Source organism: Oryzias melastigma, linkage group LG2 (assembly GCF_002922805.2).
Source record: "Oryzias melastigma strain HK-1 linkage group LG2, ASM292280v2, whole genome shotgun sequence".
In the NCBI taxonomy this organism is placed as follows: domain Eukaryota; kingdom Metazoa; phylum Chordata; class Actinopteri; order Beloniformes; family Adrianichthyidae; genus Oryzias; species Oryzias melastigma.
In genome coordinates, this window is record NC_050513.1 from 14551447 (window position 1) to 14567909 (window position 16463).

General features: G+C 34.5%; 1 protein-coding gene and 1 long non-coding RNA gene across 3 annotated transcripts in view; one reads left to right on the top strand and one right to left on the bottom strand.

Annotated features, from left to right (window-relative positions):
* LOC112156865 overlaps positions 1 to 16463 on the top strand; it is a 31487-nt gene that overhangs the window by 5088 nt on the left and 9936 nt on the right. The window contains exon 2 of the long non-coding RNA XR_002921061.2: positions 13107 to 13189. This is a non-coding gene — a long non-coding RNA (uncharacterized LOC112156865). The remainder of the gene's footprint in view (positions 1 to 13106; positions 13190 to 16463) is intronic.
* Positions 1430 to 15311, bottom strand: lg2h7orf57 (linkage group 2 C7orf57 homolog). 2 transcript variants are annotated; one of them, XM_024289250.2, is made up of 8 exons: positions 15178 to 15310; positions 13521 to 13586; positions 9960 to 10133; positions 8392 to 8479; positions 8106 to 8235; positions 4410 to 4474; positions 4227 to 4327; positions 1430 to 2476 (listed from the first exon to the last, which is right to left on the bottom strand). In XM_024289250.2, the coding sequence occupies exons 2-8, from the start codon at positions 13561 to 13563 to the stop codon at positions 2418 to 2420; spliced, it is 660 nt and encodes a 219-aa protein (XP_024145018.1). In that variant the 5' UTR covers positions 13564 to 13586; positions 15178 to 15310; the 3' UTR covers positions 1430 to 2417. The 2 variants fall into 2 exon arrangements, with proteins under 2 accessions (XP_024145018.1, XP_024145019.1); XM_024289251.2 differs by lacking the exons at positions 4410 to 4474; positions 8106 to 8235 and having other exon boundaries at positions 15178 to 15311.

Consider the following 16463-nt stretch of genomic DNA (forward strand, 5'->3'; position numbering starts at 1 on the left):
TTTATTGAAGCTGTTATGCTATTTTGAAGTTTATTTAATATTTCAGCTATATGCTAGCTATTTTGGCTAACTTAAGCTTTTTTTTGGTAATTTGGAAAGATTGCTGTTTTTTTCATCCAAATGCTAGCTGTTTGGGCTAATTTAAGCTTTTTTCAAGTTTTTTTAGGCTAATTAGGAATTTAGCTAATATTTCAGCTATATGCTAGCTATTTTGGCTAATTTAGACTTTTTTTTTCTTTTTAGGCCATTTTTCAAGTTTAGCTAATATTTCAGCTATACGCTAGCTGTTTTAGCTAACTTAAGCTTTTTTTGGTAATTTGGAAATGTAGCTGTTTTTCTCATCTACATGCTAGCTGTTTGGGCTAATTTAAGCTTTTTTTAAGTTTTTTTAGGCTAATTAGAAATTTAGCTAATATTTCAGCTATATGCTAGCTATTTTGGCTAATTTAGACTTTTTTTTGCTTTTTAGGCCATTTTTCCAGTTTAGCTAATATTTCAGCTATACACTAGCTGTTTTAGCTAACTTAAGCTTTTTTTTACGGTTTTCAGTCTAATTTGGAGTTTAACTAATATTTCAGCTAAATGCTAGCTATTTTGGCTAATTTAGACTTTTTTTGCTTTTTATGCCATTTTTCAAGTTTAGCTAATATTTCAGCTATACGCTAGCTGTTTTGGCTAACTTAAGCTTTTTTTTACGGTCTAATTTGGAGTTACGCTAATATTTCAGCTACATGCTAGCTATTATTGGTAATTTTGGCTTTTTTGCTTTGTAGGCTATTTTGGAGTTAAGCTAATATTTCAGTTACATGCTAGCTATTTTGAGTAACTGATGCTTTTTAAAAGTTATTTTTAGCACTAATTTGGAGTTTAGCTAATATTTCAACTACATGCAAGCTATTTTGGCTAACTTAAGCTTTTTTTTTAGCTTTTTAGGCTAATTTGGTGTTCAGCTAATATTTCAGCTACATGCTAGCTATTTTGGGTAATTTAGGCTTTTTTCTTTGCTTTTTAGGCTATTTTGGAATTAAGCTAATATTTTAGCTACATCCTCTAGTGATTCATGGGAAAAGTAAAAACAAATGTAATGCACAATGTTTATGGATGTATATATATTTCTTAGATTTTTTTTAAAGCCACAGATCTTAAACATTCAAAACAAACAAACAAAAAACATTTTGGCGGTTCTCTAAGTTGAGGAATCTTCAAGTTGCTTGATCTAAGGAAATTTCTTTCTTAACCTCAGAACAACCACGTCAAAACATAGACATATAAGACAATTGTGTGTATGGATTCTTGCCTTGTTGTTGTCAAAAGGTACAGAATGTCCTTGATAATTATAAATTTACCAAATATATTAGGTGTGTTTATTTATTCATGACCAAATGTAAAAACACTGATTTATCCTGATGAAAGAACAACAGTACACAGGTACATGCACATGCCCATTTATTCATATAGTGACTCAGAATCTGCAAGCAGTCGTCGACATAAGCAGGGTCCCGTCAATGAGCCCGGTCGGTCGGATTTCTCCTCAACACAAACTCTCCAGGAATCCTCCGTTGAACAACCGTTTTTGTCTAAAAACCATCAACACTCAAAGAGGGGCGAAAAAAAATGAAAAATTAAAAAAAGCTAAACAAGTCACATGACTTTGCAAAGTCGAGCTACTAAAAGTTTCCACTACAGGCTGGACGTAAGCTACCGACTGGACCTGAATACTTAACATAAAAACAAACCCGTACTTTAACGTGGTACATTCGACTCGCGTCGCAAAGTAGCATTAGCTTAAAACACAAGGATAGCAATGCGGAATGTTTTAGCAGTTCTATTGGAATTTTATTGGTCGCGTTCCGATTTATGCATCAAAAAAGATGAAAAGAATGTAAAAGTGATCAACTTTGTGTAAAATAAATTAATATTTCAGTGTTTTTTTTCAGTAAACATGAACACAAAAGAAATACTTGCATGTAAACGTTTGGATCAAGTACTCTGCTGTTGTTTGGCACTTTTGACTATTTTTTTATGTACTTGCAGGGTAAACAGCAAATCATATTTGGCCCCTCTGTCGGTAAACGAATGGTGGCGGCTCTGGGCGTCGTGTGATCGCAGCGGCAGGAGCGCTTGGTCGAAAACAAATAATACTTCACCACACTGTAAACACAACACATGAGCACTAACACTTTCAGAACGTCACTAACTTGATCTGAACGCCACTACGGAGGAGCTGAGACTTGTTGGTTTGCGACCCACAAAAATCACCTTTTTTTGAAAAACATGAAGCAAATAAATACAGGGTGGTACCTTTGCATAAACATGAGTACAAAACCTAACAGTCAGTGGGTGCACGATAACTGTGAGTGAACTGGAAGAGGCGGTCAAGACCCCGTCCGTCCTTGCAGACTGGGAACCTGACGGGGTTACTCCAGGTCGTCCACGTCTTCCGTCATGGTGGTGCTGGTATGTTCTGACGTCACGCCTGCAGAACAACAAATATGTCTTTAGTTTTTAACAATTGTATGATATTTGTTTCCTCTTAAATGTTATTGCTTCTAAATCAAAACGTTTGAAAAGACTTGAACTGGCTCTGGTTTACTTTAGGGCTGCCAGGATTGGTCGACTAATCGACGACTAATCGATTATTAAAAATTCAATACTTGATTAGTCGTTCTTTTATATTATATGGAGTCAGAGTGTAGTAAAGTTGAAAGTTATATTGGCATTATGCTATCTTTATGGACTATTTTGGCCTTTATTAAGGTTTTTTAAGCTATTTTGGAGTTTAGCTACTATTTCAGCTACATGCTAGCTATTTTGGCTAGATTAAGTTTTTTTTTTTGCTTTTTTCAGGTTATTTTGAAGTTTAGCTGTATTTTCAGCTACATGCTAACTATTTTAGCTAATTTAGGATGTTTGTTAGGGCTTCCTTTTAGGCTATTTTGAAGTTTAGCTTTTTTTCAGCTACATGCTAGCTGTTTGGGCTAACTAAGCCTTTTTTGTTTGTTTTTTTACTAATTTTGAGTTTAGATAATATTTCAGCTACATGCTAGCTATTTTGGCTAATTTAGGCTTTTTTTTGTTTTTTAGGCCCTTTTGAAGTTTAGCTCCTATTATAGCTACATGCTAGCTATTTGGGGGTAATTTAGGCTATTTTTGTTGGGGGGATTTTCAGGCTATTTCGAAGTTTAGCTATTTTTTTCAGCTACATGCTAGCTGTTTGGGCTAATTTAGGGTTTTTTTTGTTTTATTAGGCTAATTTGGAGTTTAGCTAATATTTCATATTTTTTGTAGTGCTGTCCAAATCCACAAATCCAATACCCAGAAGTCTCTGCGAAAAACCAGTGTGCATCAATGCTAGCTAGATTAGCGAGTATGGACCGTATTGCATAGCATTTGAGCAATTTTTGACTGAAAAAAAAAGTGTTTTAATGAATTTTTGTAATAAATCATCCAAGTTTTCATCATCAGAACACAGTGGATCCATAGCTAGTTTTTGTAAAATGCTTGTACTTAATAAGTTTTTGCTTTATACAATTGGCGATGACATATTTGAAATAAAAATAAAAAATAAATAAAAAAGACACATTTTCCAAAATATGACGAGTTGTCATAATTCCTTTGTCCAAATTGGTTTTAAAAACTGGGGCATGAGAAAGTCACGCACTATATAGTGTTTTAGTAGTTAGGGAGCAGGGAGGGAATTTGGACAAAGCCAAAGAGATGATGGGATATCAGTTGTGGCAGCAACTCAGAGGTGAATTTTTGAGGAACTAAACTTTTAGTAGTTGGTGAGTAAAGAGTGAATCCCGACATAGCCAAAGAGATGATGGGATATCAGTCGTTCGTATCGACAGACTCTTGCCAATGCACACCCATAGTAAGCAGTGATTGGTCCAAATTGGTCTGAGTCAACGTTTCCTGTTTAAAATGAAATTAAAACAGACAAGGAATTGAATTATATTGAATTGTTATGTTTATGATGTGTTTTCAAAACACGACTAAATTAAACATTAAATTATCATTTGCAAATACATTGCAAAATTGCATATTGAATAGTAAAATGTATTTCCTTTAATAATGACTGTTTAAACTGTATAAATTTGGCATAAAACTTTCATTTAAAAAACTTAAGGTTAAATTTTATTCTTTTAATGTTGAATCGTAAAATGAATTTTCAAATTGCATGATCAAATGGCAAATAGAATTGTTTGTGTGCTTCAATGTCTTACTTGAAGTGTCGTCGTCGTTGGAGGACTTCTTCTTATTCTCCATGTAACCATGACTCAGCAGCTTGGACATGCTGACCGGGGGAGTCTTCTTATCGTAAGACCTGACAGGGAGACAAACCCAAATGTAAATCATCCCGAGTAACAAACAAATAAAAGGGGAGACCAAAAGATCTGCAGTCTAACCTTCTCTTGTATTTGCTGCCTAATGACAAACCCTCCATGTGATCCGCGGCTCCATCTGGAGATGCCTGTGGGGGGGGTGGGCGCCATGCACATTCATTGATTTAACACCCACATTACAATTTACCGCTTTGGCGTATGAGTCGGTGTGAAACATACCAAAAGAAACATTTCAGGAGAAAACGAGAGGTGAGGTTAGTCATGCACAGAGAATGAATGGAGATGGCTCAAACCCAAAATCAACCTTTAATTTTCCCAGAATGATGAACAAAAGATGAATTAATAAAGCACAAAAAAGACTTTTTTTAACATCCAAGATTTTAAATAAAAACATTATTTGGATAGACTGATCCCCTTCACACTTAAAAAAAAAAAAAAAAATCAAAATTAGCGTAAATGTAAAAGTATTAATATAAACAAACTACATTGTATAGTTTGGTCAATAAAAAGTAATTTGTGGATAAATTGGACATAAACGGACAATTTAAGCAAAAAGTTTACTGGATTTTAGGAACATTTTGGATGTTCCCTCTAGGGGGCGCCACTGCGAATTTCCATCTTTACTCTTAACTAGTGCTGGGCGACATGACAATACATATCGTGTGAGTGATAGAAGAATATCTATCGTGACATTTCTCTTCTTTCCTTTGTATTTGTTTATTTTTATTGCTGAACTTTTGTGCAAAAATGTGTTTTCCTACTAAGAAACTTGAAACTGTTGTTAACTTTAGAAAAATGTTTCAAATTTGTGATGATTCAGTTACATTTAGTGGTGCCACAAATTATTTTAATAGTCGACTATTCGGGGCATGCATGATGTGGATATTAAACATACGTCTTAACATCATTAGCTTTAAAGTAACTAAAAACTAGATATATAGCATTACCTGTGATAATGCTAGTGTGAATGAATTTGGCTGCTAAAGGTACTAGTGCTGATAGCTGAAGACGCTGAAATTAATAGCTGAAATGCTGAAGCCGATAGCTGGAAATCCTGATATTAATAGCTAAAACTGCTGAAACTGATAGCTGAAAATGATAGCTGAAATAGGTGAAGATAATAGCTGGGAATGCTGAAATTAATAGCTAAAATTGATGAAGCTGATAGCTAAAAATGCTGAAATTGATAGCTGAAATCGCTGAAGCTGATAGCTGAAATCACTGAAGATGATAGCTGGAAATGCTTAAATTAATAGCTAAAATCGCTGAAGCTGATAGCCAGCTAAAATATTAGTTAAAAAAACTTCATAAAAAAGCCAAAGTTAACCAAAACACCAAGCATGTAGCTAAAATATTAGCTAAACTCCAAAATATCTTAAAAAGCAAATAAAGCCTAAATTAGCCAAAATAGCTAGCATGTAGCTAATATTATCTAAACTCCAAATTGATCTGTAAAAACGGAAAAAATCCTAAATTAGCCAAAATAGCTAGCATGTGTCTAAAATATTAGCTAAACTCCAAAATAGCCAAAAAAAAAACTTTAATAGTCCAAAAAGCTAGCATAATGCCGTTATTACTTTCAACTTTACAACACTCTCCATATATTATAAAGTAAAGACTAATTAACGTCTATTAATCGCCGACTATTTTAATAGTCGATTAGTCGACTAATCATGGCAGCCCTATTTACATGTTAATTAAAAGAGTAAAGTCAGAGAAAAGCAAGTCATGATGTTTTATCGTGATAAATATCATTATTGTGATCTAAAATAATTGATATCGTTGTATACATTTTATTTTCCATATCGCCCAGCACTACTTCTAACCACTCTGTCTCCTTTCACTACATTCATGGTCCGCCTTTTTTCCTCCCAACTCCAGCTCGACTGTTGACATTTAAAACCCGATGCTTTCGTTCCCTGTAGCCTCCCTTCTTCTTCTTGTCTGGTAAGACTAAAGTAGTACTCATGAGTTTATGTACCCTGGGATAAATTGTGATTTCTTGGTCATTTTTTTAGAGAATACACAAAAACTTTTTTCCCATTCATAGTTAGTGGTTTGCTGAAGCCATTTACTGTCAAAAAAATCTGGTTTTCCCTTTTTAATCCTCATGACAACAGAAACTTACCAAATGACCTTGTTGAAACGCTAGCCAAACGCTAAAGCTAACCATCCTCACCTGCGACTCGTTATCAATACGTGCACAAAAGGCCTTGAAGTTTCTGGGCTCCCAACAGACAATGCATCTTTCATCCAGTTCTGCACTGACATGTATGGATCCTAAGTCACGGGGAAAGCCAAAGAGCTGTCAACAAATCTATGGGAAAAGGTAACTGAAGTCCACAAAGCAGGAAAGGGATATACGGAGACATCCAAGGAGTGTTCAAACTTTGATCAAGAAGTGGAAAGTGACGGATTCCGTTGAAACCAAACCCTAGTCACCAAAAATTTCAAAAAAATGGATAGAAATACAAAGAAATACCCAAAATAACTTCAGCTGTGATCTAAACTTTCTAAAAAAAATGTCAAGATGTATAATATGGAGGCACCGGAAGAAAAATGGGCTGGATGGTCGAGTCTCCTGATGAAATACTTCTTTTTACACATATTCTACAAAATAACTAGAATAGAGACAAACCTCCAAACATTTGGACCATTTGGAGTGATGAGAACAAGATTGAACTTTTTGGCCACAACTATAAACCCTACACGTGGAGAGGAGTCAACAAGGCCTATGATACAAACAACACTAGTCCTACTGTGAAACACGGAGGTGGATCAATGATGGTTTAGGGATGTGTGAGCTACAAAGACACAGGAAACTTGGCCAAAACTGATGAGTGCAGCACGAAAAACTTCAACTCGGAGGCTGTGTATTGGACGCACTGACAAAGACCCAAAACACAAGACCAATAGATCCATCTGTGTTTGGTCACAACAGAATACGGTGAAGGTTCTGGAGTGGCCGACTCTTATTTCACTGAGCCATTCTGGAGAGAACTCAAACACAGAACCAGGAATTTAGAGGAGCTTTCTACCAAGACGATTGGACCATTACCGATACATGAGGCAATACTAGGTATTAAGAATAGGGATATGTATGCTTTTTGACAACTATGATTGGTACAAGACATTTATGTGTAATCATTCATATTCTCTAAAAAATGACCACAAAATCAGAATTCCTTTAAGGATATGTAAACTCTAAGAACTAATGTATGTTCTTGTGACTTTAAACTGAAGTAAATATATAATCTAGGGCTGATTATCACTAACAAATTCCAGAATTGACGCAATTTTTACTCAGATCTTTTTTTTTCCAATTTACAATTTACTCTAAAGTAAAATATTGTTTCATTATTTTACATTTTCATGTCAATATTTTTTTTGTGTTGTTGAAAAACTTGTCACTTAAAGTATAACTAACGTAAAAGCTGCTCATAAAATTGCTAAATCAATACATATTAATAGAATTAAATGCATATTTGAATTTAGGATATGATTTTATAAAAAGTAACTTCTGTTCAATAATAAAAATAATAATACATTTAATGTTCTTAACCGATAAATAACTCTACCCAATTATTTAATGCTCTAAAAATACAAATATTTTACAATACTTTTGAAGTCGTTTATCAAAAAAAAAAAAAAGAAAATAGTGATGGATAAAAACGAACAAACGGAACAAAAAGATGGAAGGCTTCAGATGGCTGGATGTTTGAAAGGGCAGGGAAGGGATGACTGGTCTGGTCAATTCACCTGATCTTTATTATTGGAAAACCTATCAGGCTCTCTTTCCCAGGTGGGACTGTTATCAGTGCCAAACGGAGCAGCCAGAGGCCGCCGCTCCCCCTTGGTCTGGCTGTTAGGAGATGTTGCTTTACTGTCGCTGAAAGCACAAAACCACCATTGACAACAGTGTGTGAACGCACTAAAGTCATTGACCTTTCACCTTTTTTTGTGTGTTTTTCCTCTATCAGATCTGAACCTTTTCTTCTCCCGACCCGAAATGTCCCGACCTCCTCCCTCCCCTTAAAGCGCTCACCTTTTGGACTCGTCATCTCCAAACCAGTTGGGCGGGTTGTACGCTTTCTTGGGTTTGTCATCGTCGTCCCCGTCGTGACTCAGCAGTCCTGCCGGGAGAGTCGGATTATTTCTAAATGAGGCGTACGTCTCTGCAGGCGGGCGGTCGGGGTGCGTCATGCTTCCATTTGCGCCTCGTTCGAGTCAGTGGACAAACATTTACAGCTCGGCCTCCAGGAGTGACGGGTCGTCATTTTCCTCTTTGAGCACCAGATTTTCTACAATTCTCTTATATTTGCAGTGGGGCCAAAAAGTATTCAGTCAGCCACAAACTGTGCAACGTCTTCTACTTAAAAAGATGAGAGAGTAGAGTTATACCTCTACAATGAAAGACTGTGTTCAATTAAATTTTATTTATATAGCCCAAAATCACCTTATTGGGTTTCTTTTTTCCTGAAATTCCCACACTCATGGATTTTAGCCCCGCCCCAACGTGCCACAAAGGGGCCAAAAGTTTTGTAACTTAAACTTTCAGATTTGCTAACGAAAAAAAAATGTAAAAAAAGAGTTGTAAGTGGAAAAACAGATTTGAAAATGAAAAATAAGTTTTGAAATTGAAATTTTGAGTTTTTAAACCTAAAAAACACAACACTTGAAACTGAAAATAACTAAGTTTATTTTTGATTAGCAAAAAGTTTGACCAAACACCAATATTCTTTTCAATTTCATTTATTGGGTTTCAAATAATATTGGCCCCGATTTAGCTCCATACAGGTCAACAGTTTGGTCTTAGTGGAGTTTGGAGTGACAGTTTGAGGTTGAGGACAGGTGTCTTTTATATAGATAACGAGTTCAAACAGGTGTCATTAATACAGCTAACGACAGGATCATCTTACAGATTTTACTCGTTTTCCACCATCATTTACTAATAAATTCTCTAAAAAAAAAAAAAAAAAAAAAAAATCAGACGATAAGATTTGTTCTCATTTGGTCTTTCATAGTTGTGGTATACCTATGATGAAAATGACAGGTCTCTCTCACCTTTTTAAGTTGGTGGCTCAATTGGTGCCTGACTGAATACTTTTTTGCCCCACCAAAGATCCATTAACTGACTGGCATCTGAATAAAGCTGTACGGCTAGTTATCTCTCTTTCATATTGCCACATTTTGCTGCTCCACTAAAGTTGTCTTTGGTTTGTACAGGGGTGGGAGAGAGTTTAAATAAAGGGATGATGGGAAATAAGGTGAGGCTTACTTAGTCCCACCCACAACTCAAGAGGTGAATTTCTAATGAACTCCTGTCGCTCTGCTGGAACTATTTCCTTTAAAACGACAAGTTATTTTTCATTTTGACAAAAAAAAAAGCATAATCATAGTTAAAAGACTGCTGGGAATCATTTTAAAACATTTCAAAAGACTACTAGTGTGGCTCTGTTTAAGCAGGTCAATCTAAATGATTTATGTGGAGCTCAGCTTTGACCTTTAACTGCTTTAAAGTTGTGTTTAATTTCTTAATATTTATTATTCACAAAAAAATATTGACTAGAATTATCTTTTTTTTTTGTGGAGGCCGCTCGTTCAGAGTTTTACCTTTGTGCCCCCCCTGCTTCGCCAGCTTCACGTAGTCCGAGTCGCTCTCGAAAATGCCCACTCTTCGTCCACTGACCCGCTCCGCCGGCGCGCTATCGGTGGCGCTCTGGCACAGGCCGGGGATCTGGGAGGTCGGTCCGGTGACGCCACTGTTGGCGGCCCCCGGCTTTATCCCTGGAGACACAGGGAATCAAGTCGCTTTTACACAAAACGTCATGAAGATAGATTTTTCTTTAATAAAGAGACAAAATCAGCTTTTATTCAAACTAAACTTCTTTATTTAGATTAATCTTCATCAGTATGTTTGATAATTCTGCATGCGTTCTGCTTTAAATATAGGCTTTTATTTTTAAAACACAAGTGTTGTCTTCAATCTAATATGGTTTATTTCCAGTAAATTAGACTTCTAACATCAAAAATATATGTTTATTACATCTCTTTCTGTCACTCTATGCATTTGTTAGCTTCCTTCCAACTAACTTTGATTTTAGTAAATTCTTTTTAAGTCATTTTCTTAAACTTGTATCACTTTGTGTATGTTTTTTTTTCCTTATTTATCTAAAGCATATTTTGTTGTTATTAATGGTCTGATGTTATCTTGCTCTCATTTCTAAATTGTTTCATTTTGACAAAATATATTTTTACGTAGAGCAAAATATTGAAAGTTATTTAAGTTGATTTATTCTGGAATAATATTCCTGCCTGTTTTTATTCATATTTATGTTTACGGCAGTCACGTTTTTAAGAAACGTTTTAGGAAAAAGTTCAAATTTTAGGGCGACCGTATGATTTTTCTCTAAAAGTTGACATCCATCAGTAGCCGCCCGGGTGAATTTGAGGTCGACGCCATTTTAAAACTGGGCAGCCACAGGTCGGATCGCCACTCTGCCTGGACAATGACAGCAGCTGTCCAAATAAAGCGCCACTACATTCATGACCATGACAACGATTTTCAAAAAAAGGAAAAATCTTGAAGATTCTGCCGATGTCGTCCCATCAGTCTTTATCATCCAGGGTGGGGCATAACTTTCCATTCATAGCAGTAGTGCTGGGGGATATGGACAAAACTGTATAATCACGATATAAACTATTTTATGTACGAGAACGATATAAATCACGATATACGATAATAAATTATATTTTCAGTTTTTCTCTAAAAAATATCATAGTTTACTTTTCGGACTATTACAGATAATTGAAGAGTCACAAGCATGTTTTTAAACAAACATTTTTTTTAAAGAGCACAACAGTTTCAAGTTTGTGAGTAAAAAAAACAAATTTTTGCACAAAATTCTGCTGGAGTCAAGTGTTGAAGAGTTACCAAAACAATATAAATACTGGAGTGTTAAAACCATTTTTTTTCCCCTCAGAAGTTTTGTCAGTAAGCGAAACTTCAGTCTCATTTTTGGAACAGAAAAAAATAACTTGGTCGTCTTACTTTGAAAACAGGAAGTTTCACTGACATTTTATTTTGAAAATGTGTTCACTTTGGGCAAGAGTCACTCAGCATATTCATAATCTGTACTTTAGAGCAATTTATATTTTTACTACACTCTTCTATATTTATAAAGATCATAAATCGGCGATCTTGGGACATCGCGAATTTTCGTACTCAGATTTTCGGGAGCAGATCACGAGAATCCAGGTGCTCAGATACTTGTTATAGCCCTGTCCCACAGCCTGGTTTATCTCTAATTTTTTGTAACCTTATAAGTTAATTTTCGAGGACTGTCCTTGAGTGATAGAACGTTTGTAGTGTTAGCATCGGCGCAGGAATAGCCTCCTAGCTTAGTTTACATATTACTTCTGCTAATCGTCGGACGTCTTTAAACCAAAATGCAACCAAATCACAGACGTACGGCTCTTTAGCTTAAAGAGCTTCTTCTTTGGCTGATTGCATCGGTGTATCTGCTCCGGGGAAACAACTTGAAGCTCGTCCGCGTCCAACTCATGTTAAGTAACGTAAACTATGCTGTAAAAAATAAGTGCAAATCCAAGAACGTAAAACAGCTTTACGTCGCATAACCACAAGACGGAGTTTGTTTGCAAGGAATCTCTTTTTAATTTGTTGTTATTTTCACTTGTATAGATTTTTTGTGTACACACTAGGGCTGCCACGATTAGTCGACTAATCGATTATTAAATTAGTCGACGACTAATTTAATAATCGATTAGTTGTTACTTTATATTATATGGAGTCAGAGTGTATTAAAGTTAAAAGTTATAATTGCATCCAGCTAGCTTTTTGGACTATTTTGACATTTATTGAGGATTATTAGGGTATTTCGAAGTTTAGCTAATATTTCAGCTACATGCTAACTATTTCAGCTAATTTAGGATTTGTTATGTTTTAAAGGCTAATCTGGAATTTAGCTATTATTTCAGCTACATGTTAGCTATTTTGGCTAATTTGGGTTTTTCCCAGTTTTTTATGCTAGTTTGGAGTTTAGCTAATATTTTAGCTGCATGCTAGCTATTTTGGCTAATTTAGTTTTTCTTTTTTTTTTGGATAGTTTGGAGCTTAGCTAATATTTTAGCTGCATGCTAGCTATTTTGGCTACTTTTGGATTTTTTTTAGGCTATTTTGGAGTTTAGCTAATATTTCAGCTACATGTTAGCTATTTTGACTAATTTGGGTTTTTTTCCCAGTTTTTTAGGCTAGTTTGGAGTTTAGCTAATATTTCAGCGACATGCTATCTGTTTTGGCTAATTTAGTTTTTTCATTTATTTTGGCTAGTTTGGAGTTTAGCTAATATTTTAGCTGCGTGCTAGCTATTTTGGCTAATTTGATTTTTTTTTTCTAAATTTTTTGGCTAGTTTGGAGTTTAGCCAATATTCCAGCGACATGCTAGCTATTTTGGCCAGTTTAGGATTTTTTAGGTTTTAAAGCTAATAATGGTTAAGATGTGTGCTTTATATCTAGTTTGTGCATGACCCGATTAGTCGACTAATCGGAAAAAATAATCGGGGATTAGTCGACTATTAAATTAATCGTTTGTGGCAGCTCTAGTACACACTGACGCACATTGTCTATTTATGGATATATTTGGCATAGTAATCCATCATGTTAGCTTAGAAATGGTTGTCATATTGCACAGCACTACATAGGAGAATGTATATATATATATATATATTTTGGATTTTCAGACACCCTGAATGATGCATTCGACCAAAGAGCAACGAATTGAAATTATACTGATGTCTGGATCGGGAGGCAGTCACATAAAACAGTAAGAGAAACTATGGAACGACACCGTGGCAAAACTTATTTGCAAATGTCAGAAAACTGGAACTGTGGACAACACGTCAATATTTCTATTGAAATCAATGGCAATCATATAGAGCACATTATATAAATAAAAACTTCTTCAACATAGAAGACTTATTTTTCCTATGTATGGAAACTTAAGGCTCAACCTGTATTTATCTTTCTATATGTATTTTCTTGGTAATACCAAGTTCATCATTGGAAATGTAATTTTAGTCAAACTCAAAAATGGAATCACTAGAAATTTAATGTATACAGTGATGCTGGTAAGTTCCTGGAAAAGGGGCTCATACCACCAGGCTTGGTCCTTCTATGGTTGGGAACGGCGGTGCTCATTTCGGCTGACGGTGAAATTCAACCTGATGAGAGGATAAAAAAAAAAAAGCAAAAAACAAGAGTTAAAGTCTTTCATTAGTCAGTCTGTTGTTCCTTTTCTCCAGTGTGTTAAGAGGAAAGATCCAAAATACTTTAATATACATGGAAATGGAATTATAATTTTAATGCGGTAACAATAAAATATTATATTTTAACATTTTATTGGTACATAAAATCTTCCTTCTAGAAACTTTTCACCACTCATCCGAGTGGCTACATCAGATTTCCCAGAGATCGCATCATGAGACAGATTTCTGAAGGCACAATTATGTAAAATATAATGTTCTAATGTACAATTCCTCCAAACAAACTGAAGCCTTACAAAATAAATCTACTACATCCATAAAATATAGGGGTGTAACGATTAATCGATTCATAAATTAACCAATTATATCGACTTATACCATTAAAAAATGTATTTCCAAAAGGAAATAAATCAATAATCAATATCGGAAAACGACATTTTGATTAAAACATAATAGATTTATTTTACTCTGGAGCTAAAACAACCAGAATTAGTCCATCATTTGAATTTTCATGACCATACAGTGTGTATAATGTTCTGATTTTATTATTTTGATGGTGAAAAACAACAGTGGGTTGAACTTTATGCAACTAATATGTGAACATATATGACATTCATTCTTGTTTACGTGTTTGTTTTTACAAATATTTAATTCACACTCGATTATCTTGCAAAAAAATACAAAGAAAGTTGAAAACTTCACCTGTAACGTTCAGTTTCAGGTATTTCTCTGAGTCACACCGGGTGAAGTTTAGGCTAAAGGATCCATTTTAGGTCAGTGAATCAGATCGTTCAAAATAAACCAATATTGACAGATAAAATAACATGAATCTAATCACTATTATATCACTTATACAATGATATCTAATGGTAAATATCAATCATATTTATGTGCTGATGCAGTTTTTAGGAGTTTCAACCTGATTTTCTCAGTTTTTACAAACTGAAGGGCGTGTCCTCTGTCATATTTGAGAATAAAACGCTTCTAATGTCAAATTTTAGGTCTAAATAACATGTTAGATTCTATTTATTTTTTAATATCTACTCAATTTTAGCTTGTTTTATTTGTTTTAGACTATAGTGTCTCCGTTTATGCTAAACTTTATCTAATTTATTGCTTAATAATTAGTTAAAGTTTCGAAAATCATAAAGAAAAAAGTAAATAAAGAACAACCAACAAGTATTCTCTCGGTTTGATTCAAATATATTCGATAAGGGTTGGGATTAGTTTTTTTCCCGTACGGTTTGTGAAGCTAACATTTAAACCTTCGTGCACTGAAAACTAACCCAACGAACAAACGCCGAATTAATGCTACATTCCCACATTAGCATGCACAACTATTGCACACTTCGCTCGTTTATATATTAGACTCAAAGGGGTTTCTTGCCGACGAGGCTAACAAAGCCATGCTAACACAGCTAGCCACCGACAGAGCTGAGATTTGTCTTTAGTTCTTTTTAAGCAAACGTTCGCACTGCGGGCCTACGTCAAATAATGTTGTACGATAATTCTAAACATGTAAGTATATTAGAGTACATGTGGCAAATACCTTCAGAATAGAGCTGAACGGATTGAAGAAGAAACGCCTTTAGCTCGTTAGAATTATTCTGCAAAAGGTACTGGGAACTTCCGGTAGCACCTGCTGCTGACTTCCGGTAAAGGAACGGGATTTTTAATTTTTAATTTTAATTTTTTTTAGTTCTAAGTTTTTTTTTTCAAATGCATTAAAAGCTGAAACAAGTACATTATTAAAATTAAATCATTGTTTAAAAAACCTCACCTTAACAACGAAGCTAATATGTCCCTGTAGCTAGAAGTAGCTAGAAAAATTAGCATTTTAAACCGAATTTTAAAAAACAGAGAAAACTTAAGCGTTCTTGCTTAAAGGCAGAGAAAATCTTTCTGTTGACATTTTGTTTGGCTCTGAGGAATTTGAAGGGACATGTACTGCTGCTGGAATAAAAATAAATAGTGAGACATCTGTCTAAAAATGCAACCGAGACGATCTTTGTTTTAAAGGTTGTCGCCAAATACATCCAAAATATGAGAAATAGTGAACTGTCTGTCTCAAACGGCAATCGAGACGATCTTTGTTTTTATGATAGCTGCGAAATACTAATAAAAATGAAGACCTAGTGAAACAACTGTTTTTTAAAAAATTGAAACGATCTTTGTCTTAATGGTTGCTGGCAAAAAAAAACATAGAAATGAAGAAGTGAAACATCTGTCTTAAACCAATCGAGACGATCTTTGTCTTAAAGGTTGCAGCAAAAGCATAAAAATGAAGAAGTAGAGAAACATCTGTCTTAAAAAAACAATAGAGACGACATTTGTTTAAAAGGTTGCAGCCAAAAATATGAAAATAAAGCAAAAAAAATAGAGGTTTTGTTATTTTTTTTTATTTGGAAGAAACTAAAAAAAAAGAAAAACATTTGCAAAAACAATTTATTTGTGTCAAATTAGCAAAGCAATAAAAGTTGAGTTGCAATTATTTAAAAAAAAGTGTTCTTGTGGTGCAAATACAGCAGAATACCAATAGATTAAACAAATAAACAGATGATACATGCATTTATATGTCAAATTTGACTCCAACTACATTAAAAATCCATTTAAAATTTTTCATTTATGTACTTTAATGTGCAATATTACATATTAAGGGTGTGTAGTTTTTATTAGAAGCATCAAAATCACACAAATTCTGAAATGTCCTGCTGCAGAGAAGTCCTACTTTTGATTATGCATTTAAAGTAGAAGATATACAGACTTTAATTTTATTGTAAAGTATAATAAACTGCCTTGTAGTGTGGAGACAATAAACAAACAGTACCGAGTAAG

Coding starts and splice junctions, on each gene's coding strand:
- lg2h7orf57 (XM_024289250.2), bottom strand. CDS start 13,563: ATGAGCACCGCCGTTCCCAACCATAGAAGGACCAAGCCTGGTG. Junction 8,480..9,959: donor GAAGCAGGGGGGGCACAAAG/GTAAAACTCTGA, acceptor CTCTCCCGGCAG/GACTGCTGAGTCACGACGGG. Junction 4,328..4,409: donor GGCAGCAAATACAAGAGAAG/GTTAGACTGCAG, acceptor TCTCCCTGTCAG/GTCTTACGATAAGAAGACTC.